This window comes from Barbus barbus (assembly GCF_936440315.1).
Source record: "Barbus barbus genome assembly, chromosome: 33".
Taxonomy (NCBI): Eukaryota; Metazoa; Chordata; class Actinopteri; order Cypriniformes; family Cyprinidae; genus Barbus; species Barbus barbus.
In genome coordinates, this window is record NC_136761.1 from 3,691,421 (window position 1) to 3,715,413 (window position 23,993).

Consider the following 23,993-nt stretch of genomic DNA (forward strand, 5'->3'; position numbering starts at 1 on the left):
GGCGGGCGTCCTGGAGGCTGGAGCAGGACCAGGATATGACAGGGAAGCCTCCAGGACGGATCAGGAGCCTTGGGATGCCATGGCAGGACTGGAGATTCGGGAGACCAGGGTGGATCCGGAGCCTTGGGAGGCCATGGCAGGACTGGAGATTCGGGAGGCCATGGCGGATCTGGAGCCTCGGGCGGCCTTGGCGGATCGGGGTCCTTGGGCGGCCTTGGCGGATCGGGGTCCTTGGGCGGCCTTGGCGGATCGAGGTCCTTGGGCGGCCTTGGCGGATCGGGGTGCTCCGTGGCCTTGGCCCTTGGCCTGGCCACACAGACTGAGACTATATGGCCCCCCCCCCAAAATTTCTTTGGGAAAGTTCCCCTCTGGGGGCCACATTGGAGGAGCGGACTCCTGGGGGCGCTCTGGAGGAGCGGACTCTTGGGGGCGCTCTGGAGGAGCGGACGCTTGGGGGCGCTCTGGAGGAGCGGACGCTTGGGGGCGCTCTGGAGGCGCGGACTCTTGGGGGCGGTCTGGAGGAGCGGGCACTTGGGGGCGCTCTGGAAGCGCGAAGCTGGATAGAACCAGCGGAGACGAAGGAGAGCTGGACGGGACCAGCGGAGACGCAGGAGGGCGTTCTTGCAGCGCAGACACTTGAGGGCGCTTTTGCAGCGCAGACACTTGAGGGCGCTCTTGCAGCGCAGACACTTGAGGGCGCTCTTGCAGCGCAGACACTTGAGGGCGCTCTTGCAGCGCAGACACTTGAGGGCGCTCTTGCAGCGCAGACACTTGAGGGCGCTCTTGCAGCGCAGACACTTGAGGGCGCTCTTGCAGCGCAGACACTTGAGGGCGCACGGGAGGCGCAGAGCTGGACGGGACCAGCGGGAACACAGGTGGGCTGGACGGGACCAGCGGGAACTCAGGAGGGCTGGACGGGACCAGCGGGAACTCAGGTGGGCTGGACGGGACCAGCGGGAACTCAGGTGGGCTGGACGGGACCAGCGGGAACTCAGGTGGGCTGGACGGGACCAGCGGGAACTCAGGTGGGCTGGACGGGACCAGCGGGAACTCAGGTGGGCTGGACGGGACCAGCGGGAACTCAGGTGGGCTGGACGGGACCAGCGGGAACTCAGGTGGGCTGGACGGGACCAGCGGGAACTCAGGAGGGCACTTGCGAGGTGCCGGAATTGGTGGGCTCAGACGAGGAGCAGGCACAGGAAGGCACTGGCGAGGGGCTGGCACTGGAGGGCGCTTGCGAGGAGCAGGTACTGGATGGCACTGGCGAGGAGCAGCCACTGGATGGCACTGGCGAGGAGCAGGCACTGGAGGGACTGACATGCCCTCAAACTCTATCAAAATCCCTACCGGCACCTGCTTTTCCTTCCTCGGTGGTTCAGGGTGAACCGTTATAGGCGGCGGGATCCTCTCCAGCGCGGACGGCGCAACGTTCATCGCCCCTTGCGGCGGAATCCTCCTCGCCGTGGGCGGAACATTCATCGCCGTGTACGGCGGAATCCTCTTCGTCGCGGACGGCGCAACGTTCATCGTCCTTTGCGGCGGAATCCTCTTCGCCGCGGGCGGAACATTCATCACCGTCTCAGGCGGAGCGAATTTCTCTTGGGCGGGGGGTAGGGCGAGCGGCGAATGGCGACCCGTTCTCCCCAAAACGGGTGGCCTGGGTAAGCCGCGACAGGCAGCCCAACGTCCCACGCAGAACGGGCAGGGGCGAGCCGCGAACGGCGGCGAGAACCCCCGCAAACGACGGGAACCAGCTCTAGCATTACGAGCGTTGATCTCGTCTTCAGTTAAAGGTCCGATCTTCTGTGACGGTTCGGTGGTTGAGGAGGAATAAGGCGCACGACGAATGTATAAATAAAAAGAGTAGCAGTAATCTTTAATAATCAGCATCCACATACTTAGTTAACTCAAGATCGGACAAACACAGAGGGAGAACTGAGGACTTATAAAGGGAGAGGAACAAACGAGGAAACAAGATGATTAATCAAACACAGGTGAAGAATATAACTAATTAACAAAACTAGGTCATGAACTAAAACAGGAAAAACCAAATAAGGGCAGAAAGGAAACTAAACAGAAACAGATATGTTACAATCAATAGCTTGAAATGTTTTGATTTACAGCATTTTTCAAAGTGAATAATCTTCCGTCCATGTCTTCTTTTATTGTTGCTTTTCTACGATCACAATGAAACGTTGTTTTAATTATGGAGCTGATGTTGTAGAAGATTTTTATTAGTCAAAATATGAATTAATCAAGTATAATTAATGTGAATTTAACCACTTGTGTATTAAGTTATATTTCCAATATAAGCATATGCCTGTGTGTTAAAGGCTCACATGGATGGCATGTTCAGACCCTTATGATGGAAAACATATGTGGAAATACAAAGAAGGCTTCTTTCCTTAAACACGTCTAGGAGCCCCTTCTCTCTAGGGAAACATATGTATAAGGAATATTGCCAAAAAAGGAAAAATGCACAGGTATGAAATGTTCTGAACACGCCTAGAAGAAAAACTATATAAAGAGAAACTCAGAGAACATTTAGCAGGACTTTTCTGCAGAAAACTTCTCGGCTTTATTATCATTTAATAAAGTCTATTTTCTGGCATCAAAACCCCACAAGGCTCTGAGAGGGATTGTTCATTGAGAAGGGAAACCACCACATTTGGCGTCATGAACAGGATGGAAAGGAGCAGAGGGTGAAAGACCGCGTTAAGCTTGCTGACGAACAACACAAATTAAGTGGCCACAGGTAAGCAGTTTATGCTTATATAATTGAATGAATGAATGAATGATGCATTTATATAGCGCATTTATTGTGTATTGCCATACACCCAAAGCGCTTTACAGTCATGTGGGGGTCACTCCTCAACCACCACCAGTGTGCAGCATCCACTTGGATGATGCGACGGCAGCCACAGTACAACGGCGCCAGTGTGCTCACCACACACCAGTTACAGGTGGAGAGGAGAGAGTGATAGAGCCAATGAATTGGTTTGTGTTGTTTGCCAGTTGGCCCTTTGTGGTAAGACCTCTTAAAAATTGCTCTTTCAAATTTAAAGAACCAAAAGAAAAGAAAGGGGTTTTGATTCCAGAAGAAATAATTGCATGCACAGATCTGTTTTACTATTAAGAGGGCCTTTGATGGATAGCAGTGAATTAGGGCAGATTGTGTATGCAAAAATCTGTGTTTACTGTCAAGAGGGCATTTGATGGATGACGTAAACGTTGAGCAGATATACATTGCATGCAATGGTCTGTGTTTATTGTTTAATGGTCCTTGAGGATAACATTAAACGTTAAGCAGATAAAGTAGAGGAAAGCACGCAAAGTCCTTAGGATAAGGCAAAAATCCTGCAGGGTGCTGTTTTTTCTGTGTTGAGGAGGTGCATCAGAAAAAGAGTGAGCAGTACAGACGCAGTTCGTTCTAGAGGAGCGTAGTGTAGTCTTGTCTGTGTCTGTGTTTGTGTCTGTGTTTGTGTCTGCGTGAATGATTGAGGTTGTATAAAAAATAAATAAATTCCGTATTGGGTGGGTAAAAGCTGTGCCCCCCTTCTGGATTTCCCTTGAGAGGGACGCGGCTAGTGCCAAACTTTAGAGGGATGAATGACTGCTATGAACCCTATAAATAAAGGGGCACAGAATGAAAGAATGAACCCTGTGTAAATAAAGGGACTAGGAGTGAATGTGATTAGGAAACATTTGTATCAATTGTTACATTTCTTACCCGTCTGGGAAAAGAAATGTAACAAGGCTTTTAGTGGAGGTCATCACTCCTGTCCCAGCCAGCAATCTCCACACGGGTTTGAGATATAACAATTGACTTCTTTTTATTGACTCTACATGAAAGAGGAAGCAAGAACCTTCAAGAGGGGACCAGGCCAAAACAACAAACAACAGAACTTTAAATGGGGGAGGATCAAACTATCTTACCTGAATAAAGAAAAAGCAAATAAACAACATAACTTTCCTCACTCCCTATCTGACCAAAAACAGGAGAAAACACATTAGCAAAAGAAAATGGCGTCCACCTCTCTATGGCTTCCAAAATTAAATACAGACATAGAAACTTGGATAATATAGTTCAACAGAGTCAGATTAGATTGATTAACAAAAAAACTGCTTAGTAACACAAACCCAGCTTTAGGCCCTCACAACAGTCCACAAACACACACAGGCTCAACGATCATACGATGGGGCAGGAGGAAGGACTCTCTACTTCCTGGCTTTCCACCTCAGCTTTATCCACCAGCTCCCGTCTCATCAACCAATCAGGTCACCCCCAGAGCTTGGTTTTAATTAGGCACAGCTGACGCTTATACCTGTCTGGAGGGACAACAGAGAGGGGAAAAAAACAGAGAGGGAGTACAAAACACAATGCAAAACAGAAAAAAAAACTAAGTACAACCACATTGCACCAAATAAATAAGTGGACCACATACATCTTGTGTAGACAGGGAATTAAACAAATATGTGGGACGTAACACACCCACCCTTAATTACAAGGTATACCTTGTAAATAAAAATGACTTTGTTTGTTTTTTACACTTGATTCATGCTTTAGTCCCCATTATCATTAACTCGAGACAACGCATCTGCCACTATATTTGCTGTCCCCTTTTTATATCGTATGTCCAGATTGAACTCTTGAACAATGAGGGACCACCTCATTAACCGCTGGTTGGAATTTGACATACGCAAAAGGAAAACCAGAGGGTTGTGATCTGTATAAACTACAATGGGACTACCACTGCCAGACCCTTGGTAGACCTCAAAATGCTGCAGTGCCAGCAATAAGACAAGGGCCTCTTTCTCGATGGTGCTATAGTATTTCTGGCATTTTGAGAACTTCTTAGAAAAATAGCATATTGGGTGCTCAATACCAAAACTATCCTCCTGTAGGAGCACTGCACCTGCTCCTTGAGCACTAGCATCCACTTGTAGCTGGAAGGGGAGAGTGAAGTTAGGGGTAGACAGGACTGGAGCATTACACAAAAGATCCTTAGCTGCCTGAAAAGCAGATTTACACTCAGGGTTCCACACAAACCTGCGTTCTGAAGTCAAAATATCTGTGAGAGGGGACACTACTGAGGCAAAATATTTGCAAAACCCCCGGTAGTACCCAGGCATCCCAAGAAAACGGCGCAACTCGCGTTTGTTCGTGGGGGAGGGAAACTCAATGATGGCAGAGACCTTGGCTTCAACAAGCCTTACCTGGCCCTGCCCGACTAATTTGCCAAGGTATGTGTCAACCGCCCTTGCAAATTCACATTTAGCAAGGTTTAATGTTAAAGAAGCCTCATTCAAACGCTTTAACACTGCTTCCAGGGTTCTTAAAGGATCTTCCCATGTCATTGAATAGATTACAATGTCATCTAGGTAAACTTCACATTGCTGTATTCCTGACAAGACCATCTGCATTAGTCACTGAAATGTGGCAGGAGCATTTCGCATCCCGAAGGCCATAACAGTATAATTAAGGAAGTTGTCAGGAGTAACAAATGCAGAGATCCCGCTGGCACGGGGTGTTAAAGGTACCTGCCAGTAACCTTTTAGGAGGTCCAACTTGGTGACATAACATGAAGAACCTACCCTGTCTATACAGTCTTCCATTCTAGGAAGAGGAAAGGAGTCTGGTTTTGTCACATTGTTCACTTTCCGGTAGTCAGTACAAAATCGCAAGGAGTTATCAGACTTGGGAACAAGCAGGCAAGGAGAACTCCATGGACTTTGGCTGGGCACAGCAAATCCATGTTGCAACAAGTAAGCAACCTCATTGTTCATTAGCTGTCGTTTGTGTGGGTTTACACGGTATGGATACTGCTTAATGGGTGGGCACTCGCCAACATCTATGTCATGACTTATGACCATGGTTTGAGAAGGAACATCATGGAACAGTGCCGGGTATTTCTTGATCAGTTCAACAATACTACTACGCTGATCATCATGCAAATAGGAGAGGTACAACTCCAAATTGGATAAGCATGCAGAATTTGACAATCTACCACAAGAGACTTGAGCACTTCTGTCCACTAAGCCATCGGCTTCTGGGCTATATGGGCAGTTAAGTACAACATCCACTGATATTGGGTTAACAGGAAAAGCGGGCTTTGCCTCATCTCTTGATACATAAGCCTTTAGCATATTTATGTGACATATCCTGCTTTTGCGACGTCGATCAGGGGTACAGATAACATAGTTTGTCTCACTCAGCCTTTTGTCAATCACATATGGTCCAGAAAACTTCGCCTGCATGACTGATCCAGGAACAGGGAGTAGTACCAGCACAGAGTCACCTGGTTGAAAACTGCGCACAACACTTTTTTGGTCATAACGGATTGTCATCTTAGCCTGAACTCCAGCAAGATGGGCCTTAGCAACTTCCCAAGCCTTGTGAAGCTTCTCACGAAAATAACTCACATACTTAAAGGTAGACACCGGTGCAGAGTTTTTAGTAAGAAACTGCTCACTTAGTAGTTTCAGTGGCCCTCGCACCGTGTGACCGAACACAAGCTCAGCTGGGCTGAAACCTAGGGATTCCTGTTTAGTTCCTCTCACAACAAACAATAACAAAGATAATCCCTCTGCCCAGTCCTTACCACTCTCTGTACAGTAGGCACGCATCATTGACTTCAGGGTTTTATGAAATCACTCAAGGGCCCCCTGCGATTCTGGGTGATATGCGCTTGATAACCGATGTTCCACTCTTAACTCTTGTACGATCTGTTCAAAAATATGAGATGTAAAATTTGATTCCTAGTCTGTCTGAATGACTTTAGGTAACCCAAAAATGGAACAGAACTTGATGAGCTCTTTTACTACTGCTTTAGACTTGATGGAACGCAACGGAATGGCCTCAGGATAACGGGTAGCCATACACATAATAGTAAGAATGTATTGATAGCCAGCCTTAGACTTGGGTAGTGGTCCCACACAATCAATCAAGAGTCTCTCAAATGGTTCTCCCATAACTGGGATGGGCTGAAGGGGAGCCTGTGGAATTATCTGGTTGGGCTTTCCAGCCAACTGACAAGCATGACATGACTTAACATATTTTGACACTGCAGATTTTACACCAGGCCAGAAGAAGTGTTTAATAAGGCGCTGATAGGTTTTAGTCACCCCGAGATGACCAGAACATACATGCTCATGGGCCAAGTGTAGAACTTGAGCATGGTAACCAGAAGGCAGAACAATCTGATAAACCATGTGACTATCATCATCAGCAAACCGTGGGTTCCACCAACACATGAGTACATCACCCTCCCAAAAGTAACCTACCCTACGTTTTGAGACTTGTGACCTGTCTACAGCAGCATCAATACATTTGATCACATTCGTGTCAGTTACAGCACACGCCGGGAAAACAAAGGGAAACATTTTAGAGACATCCGTTTGGGCCCCAACATCAGGCTCAGCGGACACAATTGGACATGGGAAAACCTTTTCAGCCACCAGGTCATTTCCCAAAATCATGCTCACACCTTCAACAGGCAAATGTGAACGTACACCAATTTTGACAGGGCCTGAAATGAGATTGGATGTTATGTACATAGTATGTAGAGGTACGGGCACGCAGCCTAATTCCACACCACAAATTAAGACTTCTGTACCGGTGTATGACTGAGACGAAAAAGGAAACACACTCTCCAGAATTAGTGACTGTGCAGACCCAGTGTCTCTCAGCATTACAATTTACAGGTTTAAAGTCAGAGTCATTTGAAAGGGCCACAGCACTTTCCATAATGAATGGAGTCATTCTCGTTTGGCTCTGTTCGAAGGAGGTCGCATTTTTCTACCCTCCATATCCTGAACTTCCCTGCTTGCTCTCTCATATTGTCTTGTCCTTCTTAAGAGACTCTCGCTGCACTATTTTACAAAACCGAAATTATGGATCTGATCAACTGGTCTCTTAACGCAATTGACACCATCTTCTCGACTAGAAGATCGGGATCTGGAGAACCGGAATGTCCTGCTGGGACGTTTGCTGCTGGCTACACGATGGACGCATGGGAGAGATGGCGGGTCGTGTGTCTGGTGGCTCTCTCCGTGGAGGACATTGAAGACATCTTCTTATTCGGAATCATGATAACTGGGTTTCTGCTGTTTGGATTAGGTGTTGCCCTAAACTATCGGAAAATTAAGGAGACGGGATTGGCTATCCAAAACCTCTCAAGGCTGCCCGTCATGATTGAGGCTGTTGGCAGAGCGGTCGGCTCTGAAACAGAGTCAACTGAAACCACTGAAACCACTGAAACCCTTCTGGTATCAACTCTCCTGTGAATACTGCAGGGAGATGCTCTTTCTTCCCTCCCCCATCAAACACCTTGTTATTGTCGGGCGCTTGGGCTCTGGCCAAGGTCGTTTTCATGGCAATTGCTATGTCGCACCACAACCTGCGAACTGAGACAACTGGTTTGGAGTACTGGCGCAACGGATTTCAAGGCATACGAACTCACACAAACTTACACATACACACACTCATACACCTCCCTACCCCCATCCCACACCTTCGTCGCTTCATCCCGTCAGTTGATAACGGGTCTGTGTTCGCGCTGTAATGGCTGCAGGCCGGATGGCTGTTTCGTCTGAACTGGATTTTCTATGCAAGTTATGTTCCTGTGTTGACTGTGCTCTATGCTGAGGTTTTTGTCTGTTCCCACACTGCACTCTCGTTCAGGAGCGTAGTGTGAGGACAATTTTTTTCTCCTCTCTTTCCTCATGTTGTGCTGTATTCTTCTTCTTTATTGCATTTCGTTGCCTTGTACCTACATGTGCAATGACAATAAATTGAATCCAATCCAATCCAATCCAATCCAATCAAATCCAATCAAACGAGGTTTTGCTAGACTGCAGACGATCAGGAACAGAGAGAGACTGAACAAACGCTACACCTTAAGCATTAAGTCGTTGCACTTTCCTAATGGTTCTCTCGCTTACAAGCGAACTGCTAACAGAACGTACAGATGGAAACACTGTTCTGTGGGTGAGAATAAATTTGTCAGCCAAAATGGCCGCTTCAGAAAGCTTGGAAATCCTTTTCTCATTTAAATGAACAACAAGACTTTCTGGCACACAGCTCTTGAAGTCCTCCAACAACACAAGTTCTTGAAGCTTGAAAACACCACTTCTCAAAGAGCATTCTTTTATCTCTTGCAAATTCTACAAATGTTTGCCTGGCTGACTTTGAACAAGATCTGAATCTCTGACGTATGCCTCTGGTACCAATTCATAGGCTCTTAAAACTGCAGCCTTCACAATATCATAATCCACTGACTCCTCTATTGACAAAGCAGAGCATACTTCTTGAGCTTTGCCAATAAGGTTGCATTGTAACAAAAGTGCCCACATGTCGTTTGGCCAATTCAGTTTTGTAGCTACTCGTTCAAAGGCGACAAAATAAGAGTCAAGCTCCGCTTCACGAAAAGGAGGTACTAGTCTTACATATTTACCTACATCAAATTCAGAATGCGACACATCAGGAAGACTGGAAGGAGGTCTAGATCGAGGGAGTGGAACTGGCTTATACTGTAAGGCTTGAGCCTCAAGGTCAAACTTACGCAGGTGAATATCCCTGTCCGCTTGTATTTCAAGAGCTCTCAAACGTAGAAGCTGAGTGTATTTTTTTTTTAAAGATCTAGACTATATGTTTATACATTTTAGAGCTCTGTGTGATAAAAAAGGAGAACATTTCTGAGATCAAAGCAGCAGAAGTGAAATCTAGGCATTAAGTAAAAAAAAGTATAAAAACAACAAAAATAAAATAAAATCAACCTATAAGGGTGGACAAAAGAATTGAAGTAAGAATAAATGTAAATATTCTTTTTAGTAGTTTTGGATATTGAGTGATTATAAAATAGAATTGAAACTATTAACTCATACAGAAAGTGTACATGCATCAGAGAGAATAAAAAACTAAGTTTAAAGATGCAGGTCACAAAATAAAGAGGAGAATATTGGATAAAATAGTTAAATTAAGTGGGAAAAATAGTACGTTGATTGGCTATAAAGATATATATATAGAGTCAGATTGTAAGATTATAGGAAAAAGTATGGCAGCCACTCCGGTGGAATTATTAGGATTAAAATATCCATTGTGTAAAGAATTGATAACTAAGGTCTCAAACAAATGGCAGAAGAGAACTAAGAATATGATGACAAAATGGCCAAAAGAAGGGACATTTGATGTAGCACTGTGTGAGGAAATGGAAACTGTTAAAAAAATATAAAACTAAAAGTATCAGTAAAAAAAGAGAAAAGAGAGAAGCAAAAAGGGAAAAAGAGAACAAAGTGTTAGCCATGTTTAAAAAGGAAGGGAATGGTGCATTAAAAAGTATAAAACAGGCAAGGAGAATGCTTAAGGAGGCAGACAAAGAAACAAAGAAAAAGGAAAAGTTGTTTTCTAAACCACCCCCATATCTGCCCCCAGAGTATCAGTTACAAAGGGAACGGTAGACGTGTTGGGAGAAATGCAGATGGAAGGACATGTAGAGTTGGAAGAAAAAAAAGGAACCAGATATGAAACCAAAGAGGTGACTGAGAAAAGAAAGTGAAGGATATTTGCTGATAGATTGTAATAGACAGGCACGCATAGCATTAGAAATGATGAAAACAAACCAGGAAGACAAAACGGAATATGAAGAAGTGTTAGAAGAGATGAGTAGAAAAGATAGGGAAATTGAAGCACAAGTAGTAGTTATGGAAGATGACATAGAGAAGAAAATTAAAGAAAAGAAAAAAAAATACAAGAGGCAAATAAATTAGACAGAGGGAGAAATAAGTTATTTGACAGTAGTGAGGATGTGAATGAAAGTGAAAAATAATAAGTTGTTTGACAGTAGTGAGGATGTAAATGAAAGTGAAAAATCATTTGATACTAAAGGGGAACAGGGCAGAGAAAAAGGGACCCTAAGACCACTGGCTGCACCACTCCCAATTTTAATAAAGGGTGCACAGGGACAGTATGTCCCCTGGGCCTCACAGGACCTCAAGGGGCTGGTCACTCGCCTCCCAGATATTCGTGAGGGGGCTGGAAAGGTGTTTGAAGAAGAAAATATGGGAAAACTTTTAGCTGTGGGGGACATTAAAGCACTTCTAGAAAAGATTTTGAGAGGAGCAAAGATGGAAGAAATTCTTCAAGCATCCAATCTAAACAGAGCTGTGGACTCACACTACATGGATGGAACTGTTTTTGATGCATTCCGTCCAGCAGTGTGGCAAGCATTGCAAGCAGAGTACCCGATCAGACTAGACCCTAAATCATTAAAGGGAGAACAGCTGGGGGAAGCAGAAAATCCAGCCACATAAAGTTCTGTGACCATGTGACCCATGCAGCATAGAAAAAATAAACAGAGGCTCAAGACCCAAGAGAAAGAGCTACAGAGAAAATTAACTCAGTTACAAATAGAAGAACTGACAAAAAAGAACGAGAAAAAAACAAAAATTTAAAGCTCCAATAAAAAAAAACAGATTAATCAGAACAAATGTCATTGATGTCTCTAATAAATACTCCTCAAGCAGCTATTCAGACGAGCCCACCTGCAATGGTCCCTCCAAATACACACCACATTCCTCTACCCATCATTAATGTCTATATTCAACAACCAGAGACAATGGGATGGAAAAGAAAACCAGTACAAAGAGGACAGAGAGGAAGAGGCAAGCTGTATACTGGTCCTCCAGGAGTGTGCTGGGGATGTGAACAATTCGGACATAACAGAATTGATTGTCCTACCAATCCATGGCAACAGTCACCTCGGGGTGGAAGGGGGGAGAGTTGGCAACAGCACACCCGTGGTCTATTACAGGGCCCAGTAAACCCTTGGGGAGGTCCAAATCAAGGCTATTAGGGGTGCCCAGAGAATCCTACAGGGGAAAGTCAGCTTCTAATTTAACAACTAAAGCTGATCAAGAGCCTATTCTGCAAATTAAGATAGAGGGAAAAGACACACCAGTTATGTTGGACACAGGAGCTGTTTATACGTGTGTAAATACAAATTATGCCTCACATCTCCCCTTGTCTGGAAAATTCGCAAAGACACTAGGATTCTCAGGAAAAAATAAAGCTAATTCCAATGACAACTCCAGTGTGTCTACAAACCAAAAATAAAAGCATAGCAATGCCCATTCTCGTGTCAAATCAGACTCCTGTTAATTTGTAAGGGAGAGATGCATTATGTAAATTGGGGCTACAAATTTGGTGTTCTCCAGAAGGAGTCTATATAGACACAATTGAAGTAGAAACTCAGATGATGGTTGTAGAGCCAAAAGCAAATGTTTATTGGATAGGACAAATAGAACAAGATGTGAGGCAAACAGTCAATAAATGGGGAAAGTTTATTGAAGCTCAGTTACCAGAAGCACAGATACCAAAATCAGAATTTCATTGCACAGTGATGTTTGATCCCGAAAGAGATGAAAAAGTAGAACAAAAATGGCAGGAAGAAACAATAGGACAACAAATTGAAATAGTCTCACAGTACATAATAATAGGTAAACAGGGAGCAGCTATAAATATGCCAGATTGTGAATTTGTGAAAAAATGGTTCAATGTAACTGATTCTGTCCCACATATTGCAGTATATGTAGGAAATAATTGGGAAGCAAAAGATTTAGGACCAATGATGAAATAAGCAGAACAAAGCACATGGGAACCAACAGAACAGCCGTTAATATTTCACTCAGCTGACAAAAATCACATCAAACTTTTGTGCAACTAGTTTGATGGGAATTCCTCAGGTAGTGGTTATTAGTCAAAAGAAACTGATGCAGATGACTGCCACATCCGAATAAATAGACACTCCTGACACTGAACTATTTAAGGAAGTAGAGCAGCAGGTACCAACTGAACTATGGTCTCAACATGACTCAGATATAGGATTAATAAAATCAGCAAACCCACTGAGAGTACAACTTAAGCCAGATGCACGTCTGCCCAGAAAATTGCAATACCCTTTGCGTCCTGATGCTGAAGCAGGTATAAAAAACACTATTGTAGGGTTAGTGAAGGCAGAAGTATTAATAGAAACAACTAGTTATTGTAACACTCCAATTATGCCTGTGATTAAAGCAGACAACAACAGGTGGCGTCTTGTGCATGACGTACGAACAATCAATGAAATCGTAGAAGATATGCCAGCTGAGGTACCAAACCCGCACACGTTACTGACGAATGTCCCTCCTGATGCAAAATACTTTACAGTAATTGATCAATTGATCTCTGTTTGGCCTACTTCAGTGTTCCACAAGCAGAAGAGAGTAGATATTTATTTGCATTTACATATGCTGGTAAACATTATACTTATACCAGAATCCAACAAGGGATTAAACATTCGACACATTTATTCAATCAAATTCTAAAAGGCAAATTTAGAAGGTCTTATGATAGACAGACAGACGTCGGTGCTTGACTCACCAATCAGATGGATTTGGCATAGTGAGGGTTAATTTTATTAACCAACTAGGGGAAAATGCACAACTGAATTATTGACAACAATGCTGAACTCTTTGAGGGAAAGAATGACAAAAAAAAAAAAGAGTAAACAAGATGTCTAATTGAAAATATATGGCAGATAAAATAAAAATATTGGTCACTCCATTTTGTTTAATAATTATGGACAAGGGCTAGTTTGAATAAAATAATAATAGTAAATAAATTTAACTCCAATGGTCCAAAATCATGAAATCACAAATGCTGTCATCGCTGAGAGTGACAAGATAGAAAATTGGCAATGGATCCTAAATTATGAGATATCCAATCCTCTTCTCAAAGTAGCTCATGACCAATAATAAAAATATATGACTAAAATTTAACTTACACAAACAAGGGACATTTTAAAAATTACAATTGATTCTATCAATTGCACAATGCCTAAAACAATTATACTAAACCAATTAATCTATTAGATTTTGTTAGAGGACAAACAAAAAGAAGTTTATACTGCGGTATTAAATTAATCTTTATGGTGACGGACGTTGTCCAGTTGCATGTAACATTTAGACACTGTGTAGGATGCTGCCAGGTCTATACTCAGTAAAGTCTAACAAGAAAAGTCATGTTATCATATTCGAAATCTGTGGCAATCTAAAACCATTCATTTGACAATCAGCTGAACTCTCAAAACAAAATGTTTTTGACCAAAAGGGGAGTGTAAAAGAGTGTGAAAAAAGTATGAATAATGGTGTCGTGGAGTGAAAGAAGGTGTCTGACGAGACACTGAGGCAAATCAATTATTTTGCCAAAACAGCTGTATGCAAATTCTAATATATGGGCCCACAGGGCAAAAAATGCCCAGTAAAATAATGACCATGGATGAATATGGCTAAGTTTCCTGGTCAATACCTAGGTTATTGTTGTAGCAGAAAGGAAAACAGTGCCACACTTGCGCAGCGCATAACATGGGAAGGCAAAGCAAGCAAGCTTGCTCTGTCCACCCCAGAACTAACTTTCTTTCCACTTTCACTTTTCAGCACATCATGATGGAGCTGATTCTGTCTCAAAAGGGTAAAATATTGTCTTTCTGAAAGTTAAATCACTAACAAAAAGTGTGAAGGTTTCTATTTACAGGTTACAGCAGTTCTATCAAGACCAGGGAATGGTTTGCTCCAACATTAAGAACCAGTGAGTACAGTAATGGCCTGGAGGGAGAATCTTGCATTGATCAGCAAAATGGTTGGAAAGTGATACCTGGGTCCACATCTCTGACCTTAAAATACGACAACCAGCTTCAACAATCCCACACAGCAAGAAGTGAGGGATGAAGGGCGTGCTAGTAACGACCCTCCCTTGCCAACGAGGGAAAGACCATTGCAACGACTCGCAAAGAGTAACCCTGGTGAAGATGGAAGATTGATGGGAGCATGGTTTGCTAAACTGGGAATGTTTTTAGAAGTTGCCATATACATAGGAGGATTATTATTTTGTTGTGTATATTACCCATATTACGAACATTAATCGTTAATGCTACTGTTAAGCAAATGGAAGTGATAAAAGTCCCAAATATAGTCAAATGATTACAGAAAAGAAGCTAGATGAATATTATGACGGATGACTAAACAAACTAAACTTAAATGAGCAAAATTTGGATGATAGTTCCAGTTACTCCAATGAGGACATAGAAGAGGTGTAAAGATGAACCATACCCTGGGTGTAAGTGCTAGCCTAACCTCTGCCCAAGGGTGGCCCTCTACGATGCGCAAAGTGTCTGGGCTGAAGATCAACTATGTTATTTTTTGTGCTGTTACAACTTTTATGTTTTGATGTTTAATTCTATTGTCTTTTATACATAACTATGACACCCATAGGCAAGTGCTGAACCAATTACATGCTTATGCTTTTAACATTGTTTTATATTAGATAAGGGGTTACGGAGATGGGATCTTTTACTCCTTCCTAGTCAAGTGTGGGGGGAGAGGTTTGGTCCTGTTGCTACACCAGAATGCTGCTGCATAATCTAGTCATTGGTAATAAGACTGTGTGACTTATTTAGCTGCTAGGTAATGTTAACTGATGAGGCTGAATTATGATGTAGCATTCTGGGTGAACATAAGCAAATGTGAGACTTAATAAGTCTCAAAGGGGGAATATGTAGAAGATTTTTATTAGTCAGAATATGAAATAATCAAGTATAATTAATGTGAATTTAACCACTTGTGTATTAAGTTATATTTCCAATATAAGCATATGCCTGTGTGTTAAAGGCTCGCATGGATGGCGTGTTCAGACCCTTATGATGGAAAACATATGTGGAAATACAAAGAAGGCTTCTTTCCTTAAACACGTCTAGGAGCCCCTTCTCTCTAGGGAAAGAACATATGTATAAGGAATATTGCCAAAAAAGGAAAAATGCACAGGTATGAAATGTTCTGAACACGCCTAGAAGAAAAACTATATAAAGAGAAACTCAGAGAACGTTTAGCAGGACTTTTCTGCAGAAAACTTCTCGGCTTTATTCTCGTTTAATAAAGTCTATTTTCTGGCATCAAAACCCCACAAGGCTCTGAGAGGGATTCTTCATAGAGAAGGGAAACCACCACAATGTCAAGCCTCACAGCTGTACTTGATGATCAGTAAAGACCAAAGCCTTTCAATATTGAAAAAAGCCATGTTTGTCTGTGTTTGATGCATTATTCACTGCAGATTACAAAAATATATTTTACACAGAAGAGTGAGCAACTGTGCACATATTATAATTTTTTTTTGTATTGCATAACAAGAACAGTAAAATAAAATACATATATAGAGGATCAGAGTATATTCATCTATTATCAATTACATTCATAATAGCATCAAAGGAAAGAAAGAAAGAGAATGAATGAATGTAGGGAATAACAAGACATTTCCAATAGAAAAGGATCCAAAAATTCTATACACCCTTTTTGCTTTTTTATTTCTTAGATCTTTTAAGGCTTCGATGTAATGCTTGAGTTCAATTTAAAAAAAAATTAATGTTAGGTTTATTATTAGTCCATTTTTGTTTGTGTATATGGTATTTCCCATATATAATTATAAAACAATTACCAAATTTTGCTCCAAACTCTTATCAAAACTATATCTTTACCATGTTGTAAATTTAAATCAATATCAGTCCAAAACATTTGGGTAGATACACATTCATAAAATAAGTGTTTTATGGATTCTTAAAGTTACAAAAGACGTATGTAGTCTTCCTGCCAAATTTGTGAATTTGCGATCAAATGAATGACTTTATAAGTAACTTCTTTAACTTTATTGATGAGACAGTATTTACTAGGTTAACTCCAGACCTGTTTCTATTAAATCTGATTATAATGAATTCCAAAAAGGTATGCATTATGGGAATCAGTTCCCTGCGCTGACCTGCACTCATCCTTCCACCAATGCTAGGTTTTGATATTTTTGGTACCCAGAGCACACTGATGCACAATTTCTACATTTCCCTCTGATTTTAGAAATAAATTATGGGTAGGGGTAGGGACGGGGTTAAGTCTATATTTTTGGACAGTAATGTTGATCCAGGAACATGTCTTACTGGACAAAAACATGGTGACCATAGATGAATACAGGGAATGTTTAGATCTACAGGAGGTTGATTAGTAAAAGTTCAACGATGTGTAGGCCTCCAGGAAATACTGGCTGTGTCTGAAAGCTAGCTGCTCTATAAGGCAATGATTTTGCAAGCAACGTTTGCACACAAAAGCACCTCACATGATTTCGGATAAACTGCATAAAGACAGCATAAAGGTTTAATGATCTACAACAAAACAGACCTTTGGTGATAACTAAGCAAATGCTTAATTGCTACAATATCGATTTCTCACTTGAAATTACATCAAAAGTGGAAAACAAATGTCAAAAATGTAGATTGACACAAACTGACCACCAATAGCAACTTTAAGTTGCTATTTTATTTATTTTATGTTCAACTGTCATGGAATGGAACTGTAAAGATTGTTTTAAAAATTGTAGTCAGAAATGTACTGTGAAATCAATGCATGCTGGGTCATTTTATTACAAATGACTGAATGAACAGCAGAATGATGCTAACATCTTTAACAGTGCCACTGTCAGAAATGTACTTGTTTACTACTGTAATTGTTTTGAAGTCACCATAATGGTGATTGTGATCCCATTTGATTGGGATCTTGGACCTGTATATTCATATTCAAATTTCTGATCAGGCATGTCAGAAGTGACAAATTAAAACATTTGTCAAATTGATGACAAGCTAAAATATGAAATAAGCTAGTTACTTGACTTAGTTGATATTCAAACTATTCTTAGCGTGTATATGAAATTTAATTGTACCATTTTTTAAGCATGAAGATTAATCAATAACTTATTTTATATTCATAATTGTTTGTGGATGGGCCTTACACAATAGTGAAGCATCTTTAAAATGTCTAGACCTACAAAACACAACACTTACAACATTACAAAATATACAACACAATCTATATAGTAATCTTTATCAAATACAAAAATCAATCAAAATCCAGTTAGTAACAGATGAATAGAACCAAGACCTGTCCTACATTTTTTTCTTTTTCGATAATACAATAAAAAAAATCTGTTGCTTCTTCTGTTTGGGTTTTTTTTACCTTAAAAACTTTAAAAACATAATTTCATATATTCAGATATGTATTGTTTAATATCCATTAGTTCCCCTAATACAGAATATCCATAAGAAATGTAAAAAAAATGTTTTAGAGTAGCTTGAACAACAGTTTGAGTAGATTTTTTATTTATGAACGAGACCCTTTTCCTTTGATTACAGTGTTATTGATCCATAAAATGCAAAACAATGAAAACAACAAATTCTTGTACTTTAACTGATCTAAAAGCAGAATGAGATTTAATTGTGATTTTCTGTTGTTACAATCAGTTTAACTGGTAAGATCCTCAGAGGGGAAGCTGTGCAGCGATTATCTAAGAATGGAAAGACCGTCTCTGTGAAGGTTGTTGTGAATGAACACAGACAGATGGTAGTTAGAGGATCAGAGAACGACACCTTTCCTCTGTCACAGTCCAGCTGAACTCTCACACGCTGCAGCTTCTCTTTAACTGTCAAGAGAGTCGGGGGTTGATCTGGGGATTTTGAGTAGTATTTGCTGTTCTTGTACCGCACATACCAGACATTAGTCTTAAAGAAAACCTCTCCCTTCCTTTGGTTTGATGCTGTGGTTATTCCAACAATCCAGTATGTATTGTCTCCAACCTCCACATCCCAGCAGTGTGCTCCTGAGTTAAATCCCTCAGAACCCAGAACACATGCATACTCATCAAACCTCTCTGGATTATCAGGAAGATTTTGACGTACATCACTGAACGACACACTGGTCAGATCAGCAGAGAGTGTGAGCCAACGAGCTGCTGTGTTTGGATCTAGAGTCAATGGAGCTGCAAAGAGAATCAAATCAGATTAGAGGATAAAATATGATGTATATTAGAAAAATTAACCTAATACATAAACATACACCATGAGGAACAGACTGTGTTTTGTAGTCATTATGAGTTTGCTGTATGATCTGATGAAATACAGTTCAGATTCACTTCAACTTCATAGTACTTAAAGTGATTTTTAGATGTATTTTTATCAAATGTTGGTCTGTCTGTCTTTGTTTCTTAACTATTTCATATTTTGTACTGATGTCAGATTTATTAGGCTCACTGTGTTTGAGAGTCTCCTGCATCTTCTTCCAGACTCTGAACCGCAGGTTACTCAAGTAATGTGGCACATGAATCAAAGCTCCTGAACTCATCTGTGGATCTGGCTGGGAGATCTGGACTCTGGAAGAACATTCAGGATCAGAACTGCAGAGGATTTGAGTTCAGATCCACTGAGAGAAGAAACACCAGCAGCTCAACTTACCTTTCCATCGTGATTCTAAACTCCTGGAAAATACAGAGTTTGAAAAACATTTTAATAACTTATAAGACTTTACTTAATCATAACAGTTCATTTTCTCATTGTTAATCATTATCTCTAGGTAATTGGTAAGTTGTTTTGTGCAGAAACAATGAAGCTGAATTCAGTCGTCACCTTCAGAAAGCAGACGTCGCTGGCTTTCATCCTCTCCTCCGTGTCTTTGATTGTGTGAGAAAGAGCTGAGATGTGTCTGTTCATCTCCTCCAGCTTCTCCTTCATCATCTGCTGCTTCTGCTCCTCTTCCTCTCTCAGTGCAGTGATTGTAGCTTCTTCTTCATCTCTGAGAAACTGATGAATCTTCTCAAACTCCTCTTTAATCTGACGCTCTGTGTGCTCAGCTTGAGACTGAAATCACGTCACATTCACTTCAGTCAGCTCTGCTTTAACACTCACTCCACTAATGTCCATCATCAACTCTTTACTCTGTATCCTCACCTTGATGTGTTGCACTGTTTTATCACACACTGCTCTTGTTTTTTCTGCATGTTTGAGCTTGTTTTGTAAAGATGTCAGTGCTGTATTCAGCTCCTCCTACAAGTTAAGATGAAAATCTGTGAAACTAAGCTAAGAGCTTTATCATGTTTGGAAGTTTTCATAGCTAGTCTCAATTGTATGTCGTATGGTCATTCTCATGAGGTAGGCCCATTTGTGCCTAAAATTTGCAGGACGTATATTTTTTAATTATTTAACTTGTAAAGGATAAACATATATATATATTACTAGCAAAGCACTGCTTAGCATATGCAATGACAGACATTTTCTGATCATACCTTGTGAGATGAAAGCACTTCTCTGATGGGTCTGAATCTGTGATTGACATGTTTCTCTGAGTCTCTGCACACGACACACGCCGGCTGTTTGTCCTCCAGACAGAAGAGTTTGAGTTTCTCACTGTGTAAACTGCAGATCTCCTCAGATCCTGATGAATGTCTCTCTTTTATCAGTGAATCACACAAGTTTTTTAAAGCTAGATTACGTGGAGGCTCTGCTCTTGAGGATCTTCTTCTGCAGACGGGACACTCCTGAGTTTTCTTGGTCTTCCAGAACTGTTGAAGACACTCTTTACAAATACTGTGACTACAGGACAGAATAACAGGATCCTTGAAGATTTCACAGCACACGGGACAAGAAAGCTCTTCCACAGATTTTGAATCCATTTCCTCTTCTTCTGCAACGATCTACAATTTACTTTCACTTTCTGAACTTTACTTTGAAAAGTGAATAACAATTACAATCAAAATCAAACCTATTCTGTTCAATTCACTTTTCCAAAATCCTCATTTATAGTGTCTTCCTCTGATCTCCACAACACTCACTCTTTAGCGTCCAGTATGATATGTAAAAGAAAAATCATAAGATACTCACTTCCTGGTAGGGTAAAGGTTAAAGGTAAAGAAGGGTGGAGTTTCTGATGGTTTATTGAGCTTCTGAACAGAGACTGAATGTAGTTTCACTTTATTTGTGATATCATCCACCGGACTAAATAAACTGAGAATCAAACTACCTTGCTGAAAAACCCCAATAGAAACCTTTACAGAATTTGTAATGGTTTTACTGGTTTTAATGGATACTGTAATGGTGTCTGTTGGTCTCTACTGGTAATTAGTCGCCTTCGGTTGGTGTCTTGATAAAACCAGTGCCGCTGCACCTGAAAAATCAAACATGAAAGATGTTTTAGCGCCCTATTATGTATCCACATCCATATCTTTGACACTATGCAACATTATCTTTGAAACTATATCTGAGTACATGGCACACACATCTGATGTTGAGTCTTTTAGTTTAATGAACATTGGACAGACTTGAGTCCACATAAAATAAAGTTATTTTAACTAATGCTCCATAATCAGGTGTATCATGATGACAGCCATCTAATTATGGTTTAATGCTGCAATTATGAAATAATTTGGCAATTAATCACAGGAATATGCAGACTTTAAATGAAATAAAGTACATTTAGAATGTTTTCTCATAATGACCTCCCAACATAAAATTAAAATCCGTTTTAAAATGAGTGATAATTTTCAGCTTGTTAATCAATAGCTTGAAATGTTTTGATTTACAGCATTTTTCAAAGTGAATAATCTTCCGTCCATGTCTTCTTTTATTGTTGCTTTTCTACGATCACAATGAAACGTTGTTTTAATTATGGAGCTGATGTTGTAGAAGATTTTTATTAGTCAAAATATGAATTAATCAAGTATACTTAATGTGAATTTAACCACTTGTGTATTAAGTTATATTTCCAATATAAGCATATGCCTGTGTGTTAAAGGCTCGCATGGATGGCGTGTTCAGACCCTTATGATGGAAAACATATGTGGAAATACAAAGAAGGCTTCTTTCCTTAAACACGTCTAGGAGCCCCTTCTCTCTAGGGAAAGAACATACAGTATGTATAAGGAATATTGCCAAAAAAGGAAAAATGCACATGTATGAAATGTTCTGAACACGCCTAGAAGAAAAACGATAACTCAGAGAACGTTTAGCAGGACTTTTCTGAAGAAACCTTCTTGGCTTTATTCTCATTTAATAAAGTCTATTTTCTGGCATCAAACCCCCACAAGGCTCTGAGAGGGATTCTTCATAGAGAAGGGAAACCACCACATTTGGCGTCACAAAAAGGATGGAAAGGAGCAGAGGGTGAAAGACCGCGTTAAGCTTGCTGACGAACAACACAAATTAAGTGGCCACAGGTAAGCAGTTTATGCTTATATAATTGGTTTGTGTTGTTTGCCAGTTGGCCCTTTGTGGTAAGAACTCTTAAAAATTGCTCTTCCAAATTTAAAGAACCAAAAGAAAAGAAAGGGGTTTTGATTCCAGAAGAAATTATTGCATGCACAGATCTGTTTTACTGTTAAGAGGGCCTTTGATGGATAGCAGTGAATTAGGGCAGATTGTGTATGCAAAAATCTGTGTTTACTGTCAAGAGGGCCTTTGATGGATGACGTAAACGTTGAGCAGATATACATTGCATGCAATGGTCTGTGTTTATTGTTTAATGGTCCTTGAAGATAACATTAAACGTTAAGCAGATAAAGTAGAGGAAAGCGCGCAAAGTCCTTAGGATAAGGCAAAAATCCTGCAGGGTGCTGTTTTTTCTGTGTTGAGGAGGTGCATCAGAAAAAGAGCAAGCAGTACAGACAGACGCAGGTCGTTCTAGAGGAGCGTAGTGTAGTCTTGTCTGTGTCTGTGTTTGTGTCTGTGTTTGTGTCTGCGTGAATGATTGAGGTTGTATGAAAAATAAATAAATTCCGTATTGGGTGGGTAAAAGCTGCGCCCCCCTTCTGGATTTCCCTTGAGAGGGACTCACTCCATGCCAAACTTGAGAGGGATGAATGGCTGCTATGAACCCTATAAATAAAGGGGCACAGAATGAAAGAATGAACCCTGTGTAAATAAAGGGACTAGGAGTGAATGTGATTAGGAAACATTTGTATCAATTGTTACATTTCTTACCCGTCTGGGAAAAGAAATGTAACAAGGCTTTTAGTGGAGGTCATCACTCCTGTCCCAGCCAGCAATCACCACACGGGTTTGAGATATAACAATTGACTTCTTTTTATTGACTCTACATGAAAGAGGAAGCAAGAACCTTCAAGAGGGGACCAGACCAAAACAACAAACAAAAGAAGTTTAAATGGGGGAGGATCAAACTATCTTACCTGAATAAAGAAAAAGCAAATAAACAACATAACTTTACCTCACTCCCTATCTGACCAAAAACAGGAGAAAACACATTAGCAAAAGAAAATGGCGTCCACCTCTCTATGGCTTCCAAAATTAAATACAGACATAGAAACTTGGATAATATAGTTCAACAGAGTGAATCTGTATAAACTACAATGGGACTACCACTGCCAGACCCTTGGTAGACCTCAAAATGCTGCAGTGCCAGCAATAAGGCAAGGGCCTCTTTCTCGATGGTGCTATAGTGTTTCTGGCATTTTGATAATTTCTTAGAAAAATAGCATATTGGGTGCTCAATACCAAAACTATCCTCCAGTAGGAGCACTGCACCTTCTCCATGAGCAATAGCATCCACTTGTAGCTGGAAGGGGAGAGTGAAGTTAGGGGCAGACAAGACTTGAGCATTACACAAAAGATCCTTAGCTGCCTGAAAAGCAGATTTACACTCAGGGTTCCACACAAACCTGCGTTCTGAACTCAAAAGGTATGTGAGAGGGGACACTACTGAGGCAAAATTTTTGCAAAACCCCCGGTAGTACCCAGCCATCCCAAGAAAACGGCACAACTCGCATTTGTTCGTGGGGGAGGGAAACTCAATGATGGCAGAGACCTTGGCTTCAACAAGCCTTACCTGGCCCTGCCCGACTAATTTGCCAAGGTATGTGACAACCGCCCTTGCAAATTCACATTTAGCAAGGTTTAATGTTAAAGAAGCCTCATTCAAACGCTTTAACACTGCTTCCAGGGTTCTTATATGATCTTCCCATGTCATTGAATAGATTACAATGTCACCTAGGTAAACTTCACATTGCTGTATTCCTGACAAGGCCATCTGCATTAGTCGCTGAAATGTGGCAGGAGCATTTCGCATCCCGAAGGCCATAACAGTATAAT

At 41.1% G+C, this 23,993-nt stretch overlaps 2 protein-coding genes across 2 annotated transcripts in view; both read right to left on the reverse strand.

Moving 5' to 3' along the window:
• The window catches only part of LOC306853651 (sequestosome-1-like), a 117,831-nt gene that overhangs the window by 9,312 nt on the left and 84,526 nt on the right, over positions 1–23,993 (reverse strand). The window lies entirely within an intron of this gene.
• On the reverse strand, positions 18,336–20,566 carry LOC306852866 (E3 ubiquitin-protein ligase TRIM35-like; the record flags this gene model as incomplete). The annotated part of the gene is made up of 6 exons (XM_079389986.1): positions 18,336–18,880; positions 19,152–19,270; positions 19,353–19,375; positions 19,524–19,754; positions 19,845–19,940; positions 20,180–20,566. 6 exons carry the CDS (start codon positions 20,564–20,566, stop codon positions 18,336–18,338), a joined length of 1,401 nt encoding a protein of 466 aa, XP_079246112.1.